At 39.3% G+C, this 20,751-nt stretch overlaps 2 protein-coding genes across 3 annotated transcripts; one reads left to right on the forward strand and one right to left on the reverse strand.

Annotated features, from left to right (window-relative positions):
• The first annotated feature begins 939 nt into the window (after window positions 1-939).
• On the forward strand, window positions 940-12,712 carry oxtra (oxytocin receptor a). 2 transcript variants are annotated; one of them, XM_077603864.1, is made up of 3 exons: window positions 940-2,078; window positions 10,378-10,627; window positions 11,390-12,712. In XM_077603864.1, exons 1-3 carry the CDS (start codon window positions 1,178-1,180, stop codon window positions 11,394-11,396), a joined length of 1,158 nt encoding a protein of 385 aa, XP_077459990.1. In that variant the 5' UTR covers window positions 940-1,177; the 3' UTR covers window positions 11,397-12,712. The 2 variants fall into 2 exon arrangements, with proteins under 2 accessions (XP_077459990.1, XP_077459991.1); XM_077603865.1 differs by having other exon boundaries at window positions 10,378-12,712.
• A 4,145-nt stretch (window positions 12,713-16,857) lies between these two features.
• Window positions 16,858-20,256, reverse strand: cav3 (caveolin 3). Its single transcript, XM_077603508.1, has 2 exons — window positions 20,036-20,256; window positions 16,858-17,468 (listed from the first exon to the last, which is right to left on the reverse strand). Exons 1-2 carry the CDS (start codon window positions 20,150-20,152, stop codon window positions 17,127-17,129), a joined length of 459 nt encoding a protein of 152 aa, XP_077459634.1. The 5' UTR covers window positions 20,153-20,256; the 3' UTR covers window positions 16,858-17,126.
• Window positions 20,257-20,751: the final 495 nt, after the last annotated feature.

Genomic DNA, 20,751 nt, shown 5'->3' on the forward strand with positions numbered 1-20,751 from the left:
TAATCAATGAATGTCAATGAGAATATCCATGCCGAAGAGTGCAATGAAAGAAAAAATATTGTCGTAGTGTCAATGCCATAATACCAACGTAACGCTCCTATTCCAGCGCTTTCTCACCAGCAGTTTCCATAGTTTACCTCACAGGTTAGCGGAGAGCCATATGCACCCATCAAAAGAGCCATATGTGGCTCCCGAGCCATAGGTTCCCTACCCCTGGTTTAAAAGGTTAAATATGTGTCCACTGTGGTGAACACTATCCCTACAGGGGATACTAAAACAATTATTCATTTATTCATTTTCTGAACCGCTTATCCTCACAATGGTCGCGGGGGGTGCTGAAGTCAATCCCAGGTGATTTCGGGCACTAGGCCGGGGACACCCTGAATTGGTGGCCAGCCAATCGCAGGGCACGAGGAGACGGCTTAGATTCACAATCTAGGAGTAATTTAGTGTTCCACTGGCGTCCATGCATGTTTTTGGCAAGTGGGAGAAAACCAGAGTACCCGGAGAAATCCCACGCAAGCTTGGGGATAACATGCAAACTCCACCCCGTGAAGATCCATCTGAGATCGAACCCTTGACCCCAGAACAGTGCGGCCGATGCATTAACCACTCAACCACCAGATTACCTAAAAATGATATTATGATCATTTTTTAAAGAGCTCTATAATTGTACGTAAGCAACACAGCTTTGTATTGCTATTAATGACTTCATCTTCCCTACCTCCAGGGAAATTTGAAGTCTTCAGATTTGATGACGGCTTTTATGTGGGTGTGGTGCGCGCAATTGACCGTGAGTTTGCGCACGCTTGCAACTGGTGCGTGGCGCCCCCTGGTGACTGTGACGTTGGCGTATGCTCGGCTGGACGCGTCGTCTTCTCCAACACAAAAGCACTCCTATGCTGCTGTGCTGCCCATTGCCAGTCTTCTGGAGGAGGATGTCAGAGCTCCTCATATTTTTTTGCATCACTTTCACCCACTTTTCCCTCAGTATTTGGATTTGCGATCGTGTTTTATGGGGATGATTTGACTTCAACTACAAGTGACTTTTTAAAACGATTTCTATTCACCTTTAGCGGAAAAGCGAGTTTGGGACACCGATCGATGCCCGCAAATCGCACTTATTTGCCCGAGATGTTGTTTGGAGGATCTTCGGCGTGACGCACCGGCCGAGCCAATGGAGATCTTTCATTCGAACCAAAGTGACTCTTGGCCGCTGAACGAGTCGTGGTCGTCGGATCCCAACCAGACGAACCCCCTGAAGAGGAACGAGGAGGTGGCCAAGGTGGAGGTGAGCGTCCTGGCCCTGATTCTCTTCCTGGCGCTCGCGGGGAACCTGTGCGTCCTGGCGGCCATCCACAGCGCCAAGCACAGCCAGTCACGCATGTACTACTTCATGAAGCACCTGAGCATCGCCGACCTGGTAGTAGCCATCTTCCAGGTCCTGCCTCAACTCATCTGGGACATCACCTTCCGCTTCTACGGGCCGGATCTGCTGTGTCGGCTGGTCAAGTATCTGCAGGTGGTGGGCATGTTCGCCTCCACCTACATGCTGGTGCTCATGTCCGTGGACAGATGCCTGGCCATATGCCAGCCTCTGCGCTCCCTGCACAGGAGGAAGGACCGCTTCTACGTGGTGCTCTCCTGGAGCTTGAGCGTGCTCTTCAGCGCGCCGCAGATGTTCATCTTCTCTCTCCGGGATCTGGGCTCCGGGGTGCACGACTGCTGGGCCGACTTCATTAAGCCGTGGGGGGCCAAGGTGTACATCACGTGGATCAGTCTGACCATCTACATCATCCCGGTGGGAATCCTTAGCATCTGCTACGGCCTGATCAGCTTCAAAATATGGCAGAACTTTAAGCTGAAGACCCGGCGGGAGCAGTGCATCAGCCTGACGACCAAGAGCGGGAAGGGGGTCAGCACGTTGGCGCGCGTAAGCAGCGTCAAACTCATCTCCAAAGCTAAGATGACCACCGTCAAGATGACTTTCGTCATCGTGCTGGCTTACATCGTGTGCTGGACACCCTTCTTCTCCGTGCAGATGTGGTCCGCCTGGGACCCCGCCGCCCCACGCGAGGGTGAGTGCAAATCATTTCACTTCCATTGGCCCCCCCAACTTTTCTGCAATTTCATGGGAAAAAATGGCCTTTAAAAATTGTAAAATTCATTTTTATTTACTAAAATAACTGATTTTAGGGGGGTTGTCCAGCGGTGGACTCACAGGTCAATTCTTCCTCCTGCCATCTAGTGGGAGAGCTTTATTGCTTCCTCAAACAAAAGGACAAATGCCAAACAACTTTTAAAAAAAGATTATTGGATAATGAATCACAGTTTGAAGTGCCACACACGTCTGCTTGGCAGTTTTACATTTTGGGGTTTGGGTTTTTGGTCTCCAAATCTATCCGTGAATGGATTGTCATGTTGTTTCTTTGCTTGGATTAAGGACTTTTTTTGTCCGTAGGTGTAAATTTTATTGTGACTGACTGTTTTTTTATATGTGCCATCTGATTGTTGGCAACCAGTGCCAGTATATGGCGTAGTTTGTTTTTATTTGTTTTAAATGAAAAAAAAACTGTTGAGTACACTGCCCACTGAGTACACTATTTACTTTCTGTTCCCTTCAATATGCAAATTGTGTATTCTGCTCTGACTCATTTCCTTCTACTCATTTTGCATTATGTGTAATAGTCATTTGTCAGGCAATTATGTGCTGCTTAATGTCCCGGTCATGAAATAATTCTTTCCACTACATCACAGGACTTGATTGAAATACAGCCAATTGGTGCGGTTATAAAGAGTGATGTGATTGACAATGACAATGCTACAAGCAGAAAAGCAGGACTCCAACAGAAAAATGAGCAGCTCTCAGCCACCGCAATGGAAACATATTATAGAATGCAAAAATCGAGCACTGTGAGGCGCGTGACAATATGACGTATATCAGGGGTAAAAATATTTCTCTATTAGTGTTTCTCTGGTGAGTCTCAAAATAATCACAGAATTAATTCTTCAAACCGTCGTTTTTTTATCCACGTTAGTATATTTTTTTAAATGCAGTTTTGTCATATTACTTTAAATCACAGTATATCTGCCTTTGTTCTTTATTCTAAAACCATTTGTTTTCCAAAACATGAATTTAACTGTTTTTAATTGACTTTTAAATGCAGCACATTTTCATTAAATTATTTTTTTTAAATTTGTAAAAACAATCTGTCATTCCCAATAACTGGGAATTATAGATTGTGATAGATCAGCAGGTGTGCAGCAGTAAATTACAATTTCTCAAAACTGCTCTTATGCATATAGTCCTAAAAATGTATCATTTTTTACTTAATCTATGCTAATTGTGTATATTGACAGGAAAAACCAATTACATTTTATTTCCCAAGATAGCAGATGAAAGATTTTTTTAGAAATAGACAGGTTGATTGGTTGTCTAATTCTGTACAATGGTAGGCGCTGTATTTAACACACATTTGTTTTCAACACAAAGAGCCCACTCTTTGATTTGTGAGTAAATTTAGACAGATTATCCTAAATTCATGTGATTTGTAGTTGTTGTTTATTTTTTTCATTTTTTACTTTTTCTGTTGGAATGCGATAACATTGTTCAAATATAAAAACATGCCTCGGCTGAGTAATGGCAGGGAAAATAGGCAAACTGTAATTTATACCAACTATAACTATAACACTTGATTAAGTTCACTTCCACAATTTGATAAGATCCAATGCACAAACACTGTCATGAATCACACAATTAGGAGCTGTACCCCAGTACAAAAAGCGAGGTCAACAAAGGGAGGTTTGGATGACTTTTATCTGTCTGGCTGTCTCCATAAACACTTAAATATATTTGTTTTGCTTTCCAAAATGCACTGAATGTTCCTTTTAGAATGCACAAGACAAGGCTTTCCCATGTGTCCTTTGTCACCCCTTGCACTGCACATTGTCAGACAGCTAATCATTAATCAAATTAGCGTGTGCGACCGCACACCCATTAGCTTTATGCGTGCCCTCTGGGGCTACATTGGAGCACCTCGTTGACATTTAACAGCCATAAGCTGTGAAGCATGACATGCAGCATGCAAACCCAATGGTCACAGGCCACACCCATTCTGCCGTATGAGCTGCCTTATTATTTGCATATTGTCAAAGGTTGTCCCTTGTGTTATATTAATGTTTGCGGACAGTGCCAAGTTTGCACTATGTTGTTTTCTAGAAATTGGGAATATTTTTGAAGGGGTCTCAAAGACCCACCTATACCGATAAAACACTTACGTAACTCCTAGAGCAGGCACTCCCGTTTTGCAAAGTGTTTCTGAAAGGCTGCACTGGAACGCAGCATTAACAAATGCTTGATTCAGTGGATGCTTTTTGGCCTGATTAAGTGTTACCATTATCATTTGTGGTCGTGGCGGGCCTTGTACTGTATGGCTTGTGAAGAACAGATTATATATGTTTGCAGAAACTTTCCATAGATAGTAGAATTGTACACGTATGTGTTGGTGCAGTTTGATAGCCATAAAGATTCTCAGGCTGGTGTTGAACTGCTGTCAAGGAAAGAAATACTTCTAAAGGGAAACATGTTTACAATACTGTTCTTATGTAGCTGAAGAAGCTGAGTCAAGCCATCAAATAAAATGGAGAATTCTCAGTGACTTCTGCAGAAGAGAGGGACAGAAAAAAATCTGGCCAAATTGTAATATATATTTGATACATAACACGAGTAACACATTTGAAATATTATTAATATATTCATATTTCCTTTATTTTAATTAGCAAATCAATAAGTTTCCTCTCAACTGTGAACATGTCTCGTGTAAAGGTCACATCAGCAATAAAAGTGACTAGCCTGAAAGCATATCATCCAATCAAAACTGTCATCCTCAATGACAATCTGGCTCATTTATTGGTTAAGACTGGTTTGGAGGGTGATCAATTCATCAATTTTTTTAAAGTAGGCATGAACCACCCCTATGGAAGGTGATGTGGTGATTGGGAAAATCTAAAGGCTTTTTCTATCAAACTGTGGTAGACATTTTGTCAGATTGCCAAAAATTGCATAACTTTAAAAGGGACTAAATACATATGGGCAGATCAGCATTCGATAGCATACAAAGATGGATACAATTCATTTGGGATATAATTTATTACACAAAGAAGGTCAAGACTGTGATTGGATTAGTCTGTACCACCACCGAAATAAAACAACAATGATCAGTATTTTTTTACGATTTTAATTTATTTTACTGCTGCTTTGTGTTATTGAACAAAATAATAATTTGTCCTTCGTGTGTAGTTGAGTTACAAAATATGTTGTGTGTGCAATGGATTTTGTTTTTGATTGCTTCTTTGTTTGTTTTTATGCAACGACAAAGAATATTTTTCTTCATCACAGGGATTCTCTTAAGAGGCTAAAAGGAGGTTTTGAATACTGTTTAGTCAAACAATAACAAAAGACTCGGGCAGTATCGTAGCAAAGCAGGAGTAAACATACTTTGAGGAAATTATTCCCCTTTTCCTTTTTTTGTCTGCTCCCTCTGTAATAGGTTTAAACTTTAAAGTGACCGAATGCATAAATGCCGTCTTTGAATATCATGCCACATTATTTATTGGCGACCTGAGGAGTGTGCTGCATTTTATAGAGCCAACATGGCAAAAAGCCTGTCCTTTTTTTTCTCACGTTTTATTTGGTCGTCTGCATCTGTGCAGAAAGGAGATTGATTGCCTTTTTCCACGCGAAGAACCTTCAGAAAGGCCACAATCGTCTGATCCACGTGCCGGTGTTTGTGTACTATAGATAGGTCCGAGTGCCTGCTGCCTGCGTAGAGATTATTATCCATTAGACTGACACTAATGTCAATTCAGAGAGACAGCACTGAACAGCAAACAGAATATATCCTATTAAGGTTTATCGCATCCATTAAAACGGGGGTGTCCAAACTTTCACAAAAATCAAAGGATGTTAGGGGAGACTTGAAATCCTTTTACATTTAAACAGAGGATCGGAATCAATTAAAAAAAAAAACGGTTTGTTCATATTTTTATTTATTTATATTTTTTAGGAGCGCCCCGGCGCCTGAGTGGTTAGCGCGTCGGCCTCACAGCACCCCCCACCACCCTAATGCGGATAAAGCGATTCAGAAAATGAATGAATGAATATAGGATTTAAATTTTTTATATATTTTTATTTACAAAATACTGTGGAAGCCATGTTTTCAAATTCTGACCTCTAAACCAGGGGTGTCAGACTCGGGTTGGTTCGCGGGCCGCTTTAACGTCAACTTGATTTCACGTGGGCCGGACCATTTTAGATATAATATTTAGATTATTTTTTAGAAATGGATTTAAAGAACTGGATTAAAACCCCTGAATATTCAGTTTTTATAGATCTAAAACAATGTTTATTTGAGCTTTTTTTTAAATATATTCTTAGATTTTACAAAATGATTTTTGAATTAAAAACACAGAAAATTTAGATTAAAAAATTACAATTATTGATTTAAAAGGGGGAAAATCAGGAAATTTAATATACATCTATACTCTTCATTTTAATTTGATCCTAAAACAGAAAGTCGGCACTCATGATTTACTTTACCGGGCCACACAAAATGATGCGCCGGGCCAGATTTGGCCCCCGGGCCGCAACTTTGACACATGTGCTCTAAACTAACAGAAGTGCACTGTTTAACTGACTATCTCCATCTAGTGTGAAAGATGACAATTGCAAAAGAATGTCAGCCAAAAGACACGTTTCTTGTGCGGGGCAGATTCAGTGATGTTTTCATAATTTGCTGTGGGCCAATAGAAACTTAGCAGTTGGCCTTTGCCAAGACAATTTTACATAGAAAATTGACTTGAAGTAATCAATTCTTGAATATTCAATAGTGTCATGGCTTTTTCACTTTTGCACGAGGTACAGTGTTCAATCTGTGTCATGTAATGTCTTTCCTTTGTTTCATTGTGTTCGTCTAATGTAAATTCTTCCCCCAAAAAATTGTCAGATGAGGAACCTATTTTACATATCAAAAGTATGACTACTGAATTTGCCTATTTCAATATGTAGTCGCTGTGAAATTGGTACTGTTCAACTGAACAAAGAGTTGAAATAAGGGCAACAGGTGCAAGTTAATTGTACTTCCTGCCAACTAGTAAGGAAGATTAAACACAACTTTAGGATACAAGCTATGAATTAAGTTTTCTGCTCCCCACAGTATGCAAAGGTAATTGAATAATTTTTTGCTTAGTCTGCTGTGGAAGAATTTGAGGCACACATTTGGTATGACAGAGAGAGTTCATAAACATGACATCTGCTTTACAGCTGTGAAGGTGGAACAGCTTCATATTTTCATCTCCACATTTTTCCTCCACTGCCGTAAAGAACCCCAAAACATTTTTATTTGGCATTGCAATTGCATCCAGCTGGCAAGCAACATGGTGCATTTCATGATATATTTCACTAAGTGACTCTTAACTCAATTTTGTGGTGCCCTATTTCATTTGGTCCAACTGTTAAGTGCTGAAATGGAGAGTGAAAATGTCCTCTCACCTTCATGTTGTCTGGATTCATCTATTGGCGTCCATGCGGGAAGATTAAAATTTCAGACAATGATCAGCCGGTAGTAATTGTAACCGCAAAAAAACAGGCCATTAGCTGACACCTGTGATTTCACATTTAGCCTGCATGGCTTGCTTTTCAGCGGAACAGAAAAGGCTTGAATGCGAACACCAGGCTCAAACACACAATATCGAAATTAAGTCCCTCAGAAATATTCTCCCCCACTGACTCTCCCTGCGTGGATGTGCTATTTATTTACGTTTTCACTTAATGGCCATAAATCCCAGGTAGTTCGAAATTGGAAGACTTCTAAAAGGTCAACTCTTTTATTGTTTTATTTCTGTCCCTAACCTTTTGACACCACTGACCAGTAGACATTATTTTCACACATTGGCATTCAGGGAATGAAAACAAACTATAGCATTTATTTTCAATATTGTTTGTCCTCATAAGGGTTATAGAGGTGGTGTCAGAGCCCAATAATGTCAGGTGTATAAGGAACCTTTATGAGGGAGACATGTTTATATTTTTCACACGCGAGTAGATTTTTTACTGAGAGACTGGTTAATTCAAATGAGAGTAGTATGTTGAACCCCGTGTGCGGTCGATTGGTCGCGGTCTTTTGGTCGCCCGGACCGCGACAACGGGAGACCAAAAGACTGGCGCCCAAAAGACCCACGACCAAAAGACCGGCGACCAAAAGACCGACGACCAAAAGACCGGCGACAAAACAAGGTAAAACAACATCAATAAAAGCCAACAATGGCCTTGAGCAGTTTCACTGAGCTGACGTGGCAGTGTATAAGAGTTTGTATGTACATGAGTTGTCTCCTTAGGAAGGTACGTCAGTCAGGTCTTAACAAGTTCTCCAACAAAAAACAATAAAAGTCCCGGAAATTTGGAGCTTTTCTTTAGCCTAATAATTAATAGGGCATTAAGTATGACTAAGTAGTAATTCACAGTTTGTTTTTAGGGAATTTGAGCAACGATTTAAATGGTAATTATCATTAACCTTCCGGGCGACCAAAAGACCGGTGAGCAATCGATCGTGTACCGTTGAACCCTTACTTTTAAATTTCTAGATTCAGTTCACGATTTGTATTTTTATATGAAAGAGGCCAGCCAGACAGATAGAAATCATTCAGAATTTAATCAACCACAGCATCGGGTCAAATGTTAATCACCTTTCAGATGCAGCAGACTAGAGCCATTCTCAATGTGCCACATTTCCTACTTGTTGTTAAATTTTGTGACTGCACGGGCTCAATGAAAATCTTGACAAATGACAAATGAGGTTCTGTTTCGTTCTGAAAGTTAATAGGAACAGAACCTAAGAAAATAACACAGCACTGCTGTTAGGGTGGAATGAGCAGAGGGATCCCAGAGCAGACATGTGACACTGTAGCTGGTGATATGGAAAATGTTCGGGAACTGGGTGATGCGAAAGAGCAGCCAGTCGTAGCAGGAAAGCTGACAGTGGCAGGCGAAGCTGGGCTGTGGTATGGTATTGAATCAAAGCCCAAAAGAGTGAATTTGTTGGGCTTCAATAGTAATGATGTTTTCATTTATTAAGCAAAATATTGGAAAATGGATCATATGTCAGCCATTCATTCATTTTCTGGACCACTTATCCTCACAAGGGGTGCAGGGTGGTGGTGGTGTGTGTGTTTACTGTATTTAGAGAGAAAAAATGACACGACCTTTATATACAGATTACAAGACAATTATGGCCATCCTGAATATATTTGCAAAATGCCATATGGGAGAGACAGAATTGACAGTGCAAATGTCACATACGCCGTAACCCTGCATATGTGCATTTGCTGTATTTAATATAATAGCTCTATTAATTATGTATAGTTTACTTTATGTGATTGACAAATTAAAATTATTATACTCATTTGTAGTCAATGCCATCCTCAAATCTGTAATGCCACCAACAGATGCTGGATTTTGTCCCCTGTGTTTCTTGGCCATATGATATACTCAGCCTCTAATACAACAGTCATTCAGTCTTCATTTTGTGCTTGTATTTTGTGCATTTATTTTCCTTGGGTGAGTTATATACACATTTAGATTCAAATCAGGTGATTGGCTTGGCTATTGCATAATAATTCATTTATTCATTCACTTTCCATACCACACATTCTCGTAAGGGTTGCTGACTTTGTGTTACGTATGCGGTGTAGTACCCAAATGCAGGGAAGCAGACGGAGAAGGGGAGTGAGGGTACACTTAGAAAACTTAAATGACTGAGGAATGTTTTCAAAAACAACAAAAACTTAAAAACCAAACGACGGGTGAACTTTGTGAGGATAAGTGGTTCAGAAAATGAATGAATGCAATTGAAAGTAAAACTGTAAACTTGATGCTTACCAGATTTATGACCAGGAGATTGGCAAAATTCTTCAGCAGTCGGGTGAGTCCACCAAATTAAGCCTGTGAGTTGCAGCACTCACACAGAGAAGGGCGGAGGGTAAAAAGTCAGAAGACTTCCAAGCGGTTCAGAAAACGAATAAATGAAAAAATGACAGTCTTAAATTGCTTTTGCAATATGCTTCAAGTTATTGTATATCTGCACTGTGAAGTGCTGTCCAGCTGAGTTCTGAAGCCTCTGACTGAATATGAGAAGAAAATACCAGCTTAAACATAGATAAGCAGAGGTTGAGCAGCACATCGGGTGTTTGCAGGGTCCCATTCGGGCTCTAAGCCAATGGAATCACATTTCCTTTAGATGACTACTAATAGATTCAATATTGGAACTTGGCATTCTTTTTCCTCCTCCTAACTGATCGCTCCATTCTTGTTCTTTTTTGCAGCCATGCCCTTCATCATCTCCATGCTGCTGGCCAGCCTCAACAGCTGCTGCAACCCGTGGATCTACATGTGCTTCGCGGGACATCTTTTCCACGACCTGCGGCAGAACTTCCTGTGCTGTTCCGCCCGCTACCTCAAGTCTTCGCAGTGTCAATGTGATCGCGACTTGGACTCCAGCCATAAGAGCATCTCTTCCACCTTTGTTATCAAGAGCACCAGCAGCCAGAGGAGCATCACGCAGACATCCAGCTCGTGAGTGCTAAGCTGTAAAATATCCAAAAGCCCACTTCAGACTCTTTTTGACCCAGAAAAACATTGATGAAAAGGAAATATTTATGATCGTATTCACACTACAGCAATCTGTGGTGTAAATAGAGAACTCATTTGGTCTGAGCGGATTTTTTGATTGCAAGGAATATTTCCGAGACAATTAAGGACTAACCTAGAAATTATACCGCTGGCATCCTAGATACGTCACCACCACAAAAACATTTCATTTTGGCCTAAAAATAACTGCGGTAATTAGACAGATGACGTCATGAGGGCTCTCACAAGAATGCGTGAATTTCGACGCAATCGCGCGACATTGTGTGAGACTTCCACAGAAACACGCAGATGGTATGTACGTCGCATCGTGACTACTTTTTTGCCAACCACTTGTGACTAAACGATGGTTAAGGGCAACTTTTGTTTTACCATATCTCATCACAAAACTAAAAAGAAAATTGAAATTATATTTGTCTTGTTTCTGCATGACGTCTACAAAGTCGTAAAAGTAGCTAATCTTGTCGTAGCCGCAAGCGTGGTCATCTAGCCTTAAATTATCCTTTTTTAAAAAATCATTAGTTTTTTTTTTTAACTTCTCCTATTGAGCTCCTTAGATACCGAGATAAATCAGCATCCTAGTTGTCTTTCTTGAATTAGTAATCCTGGCAACAAGAGTTTTATATACTAGTTTGTGTCTAGTTGCACCTACCTGCGAGTACTATTACAGCTTGTGTGCTCATCACGCAGAGAATGAAACTGCTGTACAGAAGTCGTCGTACAGACCATCCCGGGGAGAAGCAGGTTCAGTGTGCCCTCTCCAACCGCAGCCTTAGCCGGTGGAACGCCATCATGCCTACTTGTTTTTGTTTGTTCATCCTGGGATTTACATCACAGTACACACGCAAACTTGGCAACGTGCTCAGGATCTTCCCTGCCTCCTGCCTATAGTTAGCCAAGCTGGGCTACAGCACACCAGCACAAGAAAGAGCGGTACAACCAATAAATGAAATATACTCTAAGGTGTGTAACAATTTATTTTAACAATGGTTTTAATTGAATTGCAATTTGTTGTTATGATCCAAATCAGAGACAATGTCGGTCATTTTACAACTAGTGGTTGATTTCAGTGTCTACAAATTTGTTCAGCAACGTTTTAACTTTTTTTTTTGTTGGTTCTTTTAAGATGTAAGACCCTAGTGAGGATAAAGCGGTTCAAAAAATTTTATGGAAAAAAAAAATATAGCTGTACGGAAAATCAATTACAATACAATTCAAATATTCTATTCAATTAATATTTGAAGTGCAGATCTTACTTATTGCTCCTTTAAATTAATTACAAATGTAATGTCAATACATTATGTTTTTAAAGACATGGAGACATATGTACTCATACACTTGAGACTGGTTGTCAAATTTCATATTTTAAAATAAAATAATGGTCAGTTTTGATTTCTCTGTGACAGAACAACTAATTTAAGGTCATTTTTATTTAAAGTGATTCAGAGCACCGTCCCATAAACATAATTTATATGCGAAATGTGCAAAGCTTTCAATAAGAAGAATAGTTGCTTGTAGTTTTCGTGCTGTTGAATTTCAACTGTTCTCGCTTTTTGTTAGTTTATTGCTGCTGAACTTGCGATAAACTTGCACCCGGAATTGAATTATTTTGAGTTTGATGTATTTTCATGGCATAGTGATATATATGTATATCATGTATAGATAAAAGTGACAAATAAAATATAGAAAACACCTTTCACTCTGATGCTATGGAATTCTCCACTACATCCACAATCATTGATTAGATTTTATTCTAATTTAACATGTGCCCACGTATTTACTTTGCATGTTTGATGTTTGGCCAATGTAAAACAGAACTGCAGCTGAGACCTGTATAACAGTGCACAAGCATGTGTGCGTGTTTCACAGTACACGTGTTCCATATTGTCGTTAACTTTGTTGCATCAGCAGTTGATTACACGACTGTCAATTATTTACATACTATATTGGAAAATGTGAAAACTGTCATTTGTAAATGCTCATGTAAAAACAATAAAATTACTTTGGATCTTTGTTCTGTTTGCAAATGTCCTCAAGCTTGCATAAAAGATGGTTTACCAATTTCATCGCTCAATTTCTATTTTACAATATTTTGCATGTGCTTCGAAAACTGGACTTATTAAAAAAACACACACACAGATAAGGTATGTTCATCTGTTCAGTGCTCAAGGGGTCTGAAGCCTATCTAGGTGATTTCCACATATACTGAACTGTTCACCAGTCAACCTCGTACATAAATTCATACTCACATTCAGATAACCGAGTGGGAACTGAACAAATTCCGGTGTGGCGAGGAAGTAACTAAATCATTAGTAGCATCAGTTAAACACAAATTAGTGCATTCCCCGCATATAAGGCTTCTTTTTAGCACTATAAGGCTTCTTTTTAGCACTTTGTCGTTTATCTATTTATTTTTTCTATTATTGATTGCCCATTGTGTCGTGAGCTGTCCAAGCAATTTTGACTTGGAGGTGTGGCAGTGCTCATTCACAGGTAACCCTTTCATGTATCGGGTTTCTATTACCATCAATGTTACTGAAAAATGATCGTTCACTTTTCAACGGCCCATTTCGAATACATTGGATGCCATTTGCTGTTAATGGCACTTAATAAAAAAGTTTGTCAATGGTCATTGATTATTTCTAACATTAAGAAGAAATTATCTGGAGAAAAAAATACAACACTGCCTAAGGTTTTAAGTCTTTTAAGGGTATTTATGTTATTGGTCACATTAAATATTGAGCTGGAATGTTTGCATTATACAATACAACGTACAAAACAATCATTGTAAGCTCTCAAGTCTTCCCCTGAAAATAACAACTTGAATAAATGTTTGGGCTGGCAAATTTGCCCCTCCACATCGTAATGGATTGGACGTCTAGCGCTGTCAATGGCAGACAACAACTTAATGAGTGCCTATAAAGGGTTTAGAAAACCATAGTGCGTGCAAAAACGGTCAAATACTTTCAGTGCATGTTTTATCTGTCCGATTTAAAATGTCTATCATCAGTGAATTACAATGTAAAGTATCCTATCATTACATTAATTTTTCCTTTTGCAAATGTCAGAAAACAGGTGGTGTATTGGACTGCCTGAGAATTTCATTCATCGTTTCATTTATTAGGACACTAAGGGTGTCGTGGTTCGCTCACCTGACTTCCGTTGGGGGTGGTTTGATTGTGAGTACTAATGGTGGTCTGTCTGTATTCACCCTACCACTAACTGGTTACCAGTTTAGGTTGTTTTCCACCTTATGAAAATGAATGAATTATTTCTTTCATCTTTCATATATGCTCTATAACAGGGGTGTCAGACTCGGGTTGGTTCGCGGGTCGCGTTAAGATAAACTTAGATAGACTTTTTATAAATGGATTAAAAGAACTGGATTAAAAGCCCTGAATATTCAGTTTTTTATAGATCTAAAACAATGTTTATTTTAGTTGTTTTTTCATATATTTTTAGATTTTACAAAATGATTTTTGAACTAAAAACACAGAAAAAAATATTAAAAAATTACAATTATTGATTTAAAAGGGAGAAAATCAGGAAATTTAATATACATCTATACTCTTCATTTTAATTTGATCCTAAAACAGAAAGTCGGCACTCATGATTTATACTTTCCCGGGCCACACAAAATGATGCGGCGGGCCAGATTTGGCTCCCGGGCCGCCACTTTGACACATGTGCTCTATAATCTCAGAATTTTCTCAGTATAAATATTTCCTCATTATTGCTGTCTGCAGGACTCCTATTTTACTTTGCTGTGAAGAGAAACTAATCATAATAGATCACACAGATCATTAATCATAATGATATTTTGCCATTTTCGTCATTCAACTTTCTACTCCATCCTCACTGTAACAGGAAACTATAAGGAGTTTTTCCCAACCTTTTTATTTTTTATTTTTTCAGTGTTTTATCTTCAGGAATCAAATAAACCCCCCAAATTATTCCAAAATCTTACGTCTTCAGACTGACCTAATGACACCATAAGTGGACGTTTGCGGACCCCCAAAAACTTCAAGTTTGAGTGATGTAGAAATAAGTGACGTAACGTTTTTAAATCTCATAATTTACTTATGCGATGAGAACCCACGGTGACACCAGTGTCACAAACACTTTGAACACTCCAAGCTCATGCCTTTGAAGCTTTATGTCAGACTTTAATTCAATAAAACCTTAAGAACCGTATATGGAACATCCTAGTATGAAGACCATGGGATAGTCAGGTGACTGACAGGAAGTGATCCCTCCAAAATGGTAATTTAGTTCATGTGCTAAATTCAAGGAAGCAGCCAATAGCAAAAAGCTCTTATTTGATACAACAGGCAATTTCAAACTTAATTGACAGTTCTAATGCTTTCTTACCATGTCCTATGTTATATTCTGAACTGCTTATCCTCACAAGTGTCGCGATTTTAAGGCAATTTTAAGGGCACGGCTTATACGCGGAGGCGGTCAATATGCGAGAAAATACGGTAAATCTCATAACATTACAACTTTTCCTCGACAAAAGTTGAAGCCCGTGAAACCAAAGTTTCGTTTCATGTTAGATAAAAATAAGCAACAAAATGACTTTAATCGCATAATTTTACCATTTGAATCTTGTAATTGTACAATTTTGGATTTAATGTCCACCATATTTTGATTTTAATCTCGTAATAGTTCGATTTCCATCTAATAATATTAAGATTTTTCTCTCGGAATATTGCAATGTATGACCTGTAATTTCCCGCGGCACAGGGGTTGTGAAATACTGCTAGAATGTACTGACTGAAATTAAGTGACTGTGGAGTCAGGAATAATAGCCCTTCATGCAGTGATTTCCAACCTTGTGCGGCTGCACATCAGCATGGAGGAAATGACCCAATTGTATTTAATTGGCCGCAAAATAATGATTTGCTGCAATTATTGTATCTTCATTCATCCATCTATGCCAATGCTGTATAGTTACAAGCAAAAACAAATTAAATGCTCTCCCTAACCATGTTTGTTACCATTCTTTCAACAAACAAAATCAACTGAATATGACACAATTTCACACCAAGTGAATGGATTTATTAGGTTAAATATTTTTGATGACGCTTCCAGTCTATCTTTATTGTGGCAGTTGGAACTTTTCTCTATCTAACTGCTACAAGCTATGAGCCAATGTCAATGAATTGTGAGGTGTTTACTAGGTTTCGTGATTTGGTTTATTTGAAAGTGAACACAATGAAAGGAATGTAATGGTCCATATATTAATAAAAAAACTGCTGGGAATTTTATTGTTCAGCTGCTTGTCTAACTGCTTTCAAATGTTTACAGGTCAAATTTTAGATTTTAGGAAACATTGCTGCAACACCAGCCTCTTGTGGAGGGCAGAAATTAGTAACATCAAGAGCTAGTTAAAATGGGAAAAAAAAGTCTAACTCAGAGTTCAGCCTATCTACATTTAATAATTAAACAAATGGTAAATTAGAAAAATCTAGTCCCATTCGATGCTATGGAACATTTGACTTTAATCCGCATCTAATTATGCAATCAACCAAATCTAATCAGGATTAGTTTCAACAAATGTAATATGGATATAGGGCAACATTTGCCACTGTAACATAATTGAACTTTTTCTAGCCGGAAAAGCATATGAGATAGTTGAATACGTGTCACACGTGCATGCACGTTTTTTGACAACAGCAGTGATGAGCAATTCACTCCACCTGACATGAATTATTGAGATGCATCCTTGTGGGCCTCACCGACCCTAACTGATAAAAAAAAAATACTGCACCTCACAACAGCAGAACTTCCACGGATAGATTCCGTCTCCTAGAACTCTCTCTGGGCTTCTTCGATAAATGCACAATGAGCTCACCCTTGATATTGAGTAAAAAACAACAACCAAAATGATTTTAGTAAACAGCGACCTGAAAAGAAAATTGTGATAAACTGCAATTTTTATGTTTTATTAGTCATTTCTTAATATTTTTACTGGAAAACAATTATAACAATGTCAAATTCCTGCTACTTTTTGTCCTTTTCTTGTACAAAGTCTTAGTAAATACAGTAAATGACAGCAAAGTGGATGACATCTCATTGCAAATATGTCAATTTTCTACTACTACTGTACTTATATGTACAAAATCAATCTAACATCTGATATTAATGGACCCACAGCAGCAAGGTGGAGCAAATATTCAATTAATGACATTTGTTTTCCGACACATAACTTAAGTTTGGTGACATCAAACGGAGTTTGGAGAACGACATTGTAGTCCCCAAAAGTGATGTAACAGTATCAATTTTTCCACTCTGCTATTTTTGGTTTAAAAAAAAATCCTTTTATATAATCTCACGGCGACAGCATTGTAATGTGGCGAGTTGATGATGAAAAGATACCAGACCTCATCTGATTGCACTTTTAACAGCAGTGTCATGTATGTTTTTAGACTTCTTTGCGCAGTGCCACACGGACATTGCTAAAGATCTTGCCCAAGGCATCAAACACAGGATCGCAGAAGGTCTGAATGCACAGCAAGTAGATGCGGCTAATACACTGTGACTCGATCAAACAGCTCTTGATGCAGGGCATCACCGCCCAGATGTGGCAGAAGGAGATACAGGCGAAGAGGAAACCCCAGATCAGAGCCACGGGGATGCCGAAGAGCGCGGACAGAATGCGGTAACACCAGTACTTGGACACGGTGAAGGTTGTGTAGCTCAGCTTCCATACGCCGTCCAGACTGTGTGTGCCATCTGGCTCTGCGATGACATCCTCAAATTCCACCTGATGAGCAATTCAAGTCGGCAGTTAATTCATCAGGTTTAATCAATGAATAAAATCAAATAGGACATAATGCAGCTCAGTTTCATTTTTAAATTTATTTTTTAATATTATTTTAGTGATAAGTGATTGGCTGGCAAATACACTCAAAATTGTATAATTCATTTTCCGTACCACTTATCCTCATTAGGGGATTGCAGGGGGTGCTGGAGTCTATCCTGGCCAACTTTGGGCAGCAGACTGGATCCACCCAGGCAATCGCAGGGCACAGAGAGACAAACAACCATTCACACTCACACTCATACCTCGGAGCAATCTAGCAGGGGTGTCAGACTCGGGTTGGTTTGCGGGCCGCTTTAACGTCAACTTTATTTCACGTGGGACGGACCATTTAAGATATAATATTTCGATTATTTTTTTTATAAATGGATTAAAAGAACTGGATTAAAAGCCCTGAATATTCAGTTTTTATTGATCTAAAACAATGTTTATTTTAGCTTTTTAAATATATTTTTAGATTTTACAAAGTGATTTTTGAACTAAAACACAGAAAAAAATGATTAAAAAATTACAATTATTGATTTAAAAGGGGAAAAATCACGAAATTTAATATACATCTATACTCTTCATTTTAATTTGATCCTAAAACAGAAAGTCGGCACTCATGATTTACTTTACCGGGCCACACAAAATGATGCGCCGGGCCAGATTTGGCCCCCAGTCCGCCACTTTGACACATGTGACCTAGAGTGTTCAATCACCTTACAGTCAAGGAGAACATGCAAACTCCACACAGTTAGGCCCCACCTGGGATCGAACCCTCAACCTCAGAACTTTGAGGCCGACACACTATCCACTCATTCACCAGTCCACCTACTCTCAAAATTAATAATGAAAAATAATTGTTTCTATTTTGACCACTTGGCATCGCGATGAACACATTTTCTGAAACAGTGAATTTATCCCAAGGAAAATTAACACAGGACTTAATCTGCCAAAATGTGATCCCTCTTTCCATGGATTTGTTCCACTTTGGATGGGCCTGACATGAAATGCAGGTATTTATTTGTCATTTTTTATTCATACATTTGAAACTTTGTCCATTAATGCCGTGGAGTAGTGTCAATATATCATCATATCAATTCATAAGGCCTCTTATTCAAAGCATTCCCTGCCTCATGTACAACATAAATTTCTTATGTTTTGATAATGAACTCAATACATGCCCAAAGAACTTTGGATTTACAAAGCTTGACTGGAGCGCCCATGACAATCAGTTAATATAATTCCATTTGTATGTAGTACATGAGTTGTCCCCTTAGGAAGGGACGTCAGTCAGGGTCTTAACAAGTTCTCCAACAAAACACAATAAAAGTACGGGAAATTTGGAGCTTTACTTTAGCCTAATAATTAATAGGGCATTAAGTATGACTAAATAGTAGTTCGCAGTTTGTATTTAGGGATTTTTGAGCAACGATTTAAATGGTAATTATCAATAACCTTCCGGGCGACCAAAAGACCGGCGACCAATCGACTGTGTACCGTTGACTCTGCGTCTATGAACTGAAGTAACAAAAGTCACCATGTTAGTGAGCCATATTAGTATGCACAGTAGTAGAGTACGACGCATGTGGGCAAGGTTACAGTGCGATCCGCCAGTTGGTCTATTGGAAAATGAGTCTGCATTCCCAGCTGAGACTCGAACAGAATGTTAATGAACTTTTCAGACACGCAGGCAACAAACGCCCCCCGAACAGCTAAAACATTTGTCATTGTTTTCCAAACCAGCGAACAGGATCCGCTTGGGCTGATTGTTCATCGAAATCTGGGCTCATCTTTGGAAGAAATTGCTCAATTCTTTTACACTTTGTCAAGATATGAAGGCGTTCTGACGGAAGCGGGCATTGCCTCAGTTCTCCGAGATAACACGTTGTCATAACAGAAAATCATACCAAACAAAAGGGTGAAAACTCATTGCTCATGTTAGTCAGGCAGTAATACTATATTGTTTGTTCGTTTGAGGGATGGGTATTGTACAATATCTACGCATCATAACTTTGGGGGAGCGGATTTATCATTTTCATGAGAATGTCTGGGTGTTCTTTAAGATGAAGTTAACATATCTGAGGTCAGACCCAATCGAATGAAACATTGGACATTGTGACTCAGATGGTAGTACTCAGTTTTGCCTCCTTCAGAACACAATTAATTAAAATACTTAATCATTCACCGGACTGTTGCTGATTGATGCCCATCCTAATTCGGAAAAACAGTGTTTACATGCATTTCTGGATGCCGCTAACAATCAAAGAAATAACAGTTGCCAGATCGAAATAAAACATGATCGCTCTGGGCATCAATTACACATACTCCATGATTCCCTAAATAAACACCATGTTCCAGACAGACGACGGAAATAGTTTTCTGCTCTATTCAAGGAAGTTTAGTAGGGTGTTTTCCCCTCTACAACTTTTTACATCTTCTTCCCATTCATATTTTTCAAAGACCTTTTCATCATTTTCCATTAGTATATTATTGACAACAAGGCTGGGTCACAATGCAGCACAAACCTTCACCACATCTTCATTGATCTGCTTGGGGTCTCTGTTGATAAGATCGATCTCCTTGGTGTTGCTGTCCTTGATGATCTTCTCCTCATTGGCGTTGTACTGGTATTGGTCCGCCATGCTTGGGTCCTGGTTGAGGAAGAGGGTGAGGGGAGAGCCGTCAAAGCGCACAGTGCAGACACAGCGGATCACTTCTGAGCCCCTGCGTGTATTGCACTGACGCTCCCGTTGACATGCCAGTGGACAGCTGCTGCACACCCTGGTAAATTTGGAGGCCTGACCTCCTAACTTGCACACGCACACACAGCACACGCAAACACGGGTACAATGAGAGAAGGTATGCCTTAAAGGGGAACCCACATTTGTGTCACATTTCACATGAGCTTGTGGGAGGCCTAATGGGCAAGGTTTGCACTGTGGCACCAACTTCCACCACACACTGACATACAAACACACCCTCCTACAAAGGTGAGAAAATTAATTACTGTGTAGTTTCTGAAACTCTTTTCATGAGTGAATTGACCCGTATAATTAGGTTTCACGGCACTCATTTACTAATTCATGTTCAGTTCAATCAGAATACCTTTATTGTCATTGGACAGCAAAGAAGCTCAAATGGGCAGTGCAGACAAAAGAACTGAGCAGGTCAAATGAATCGTTAATACCTATATATAATTAATACACATACCGCATTTTCCAGACTATAAGTCACAGTTTTT

This window comes from Stigmatopora argus, chromosome 6 (genome assembly GCF_051989625.1).
Source record: "Stigmatopora argus isolate UIUO_Sarg chromosome 6, RoL_Sarg_1.0, whole genome shotgun sequence".
NCBI classification, from domain to species: Eukaryota; Metazoa; Chordata; class Actinopteri; order Syngnathiformes; family Syngnathidae; genus Stigmatopora; species Stigmatopora argus.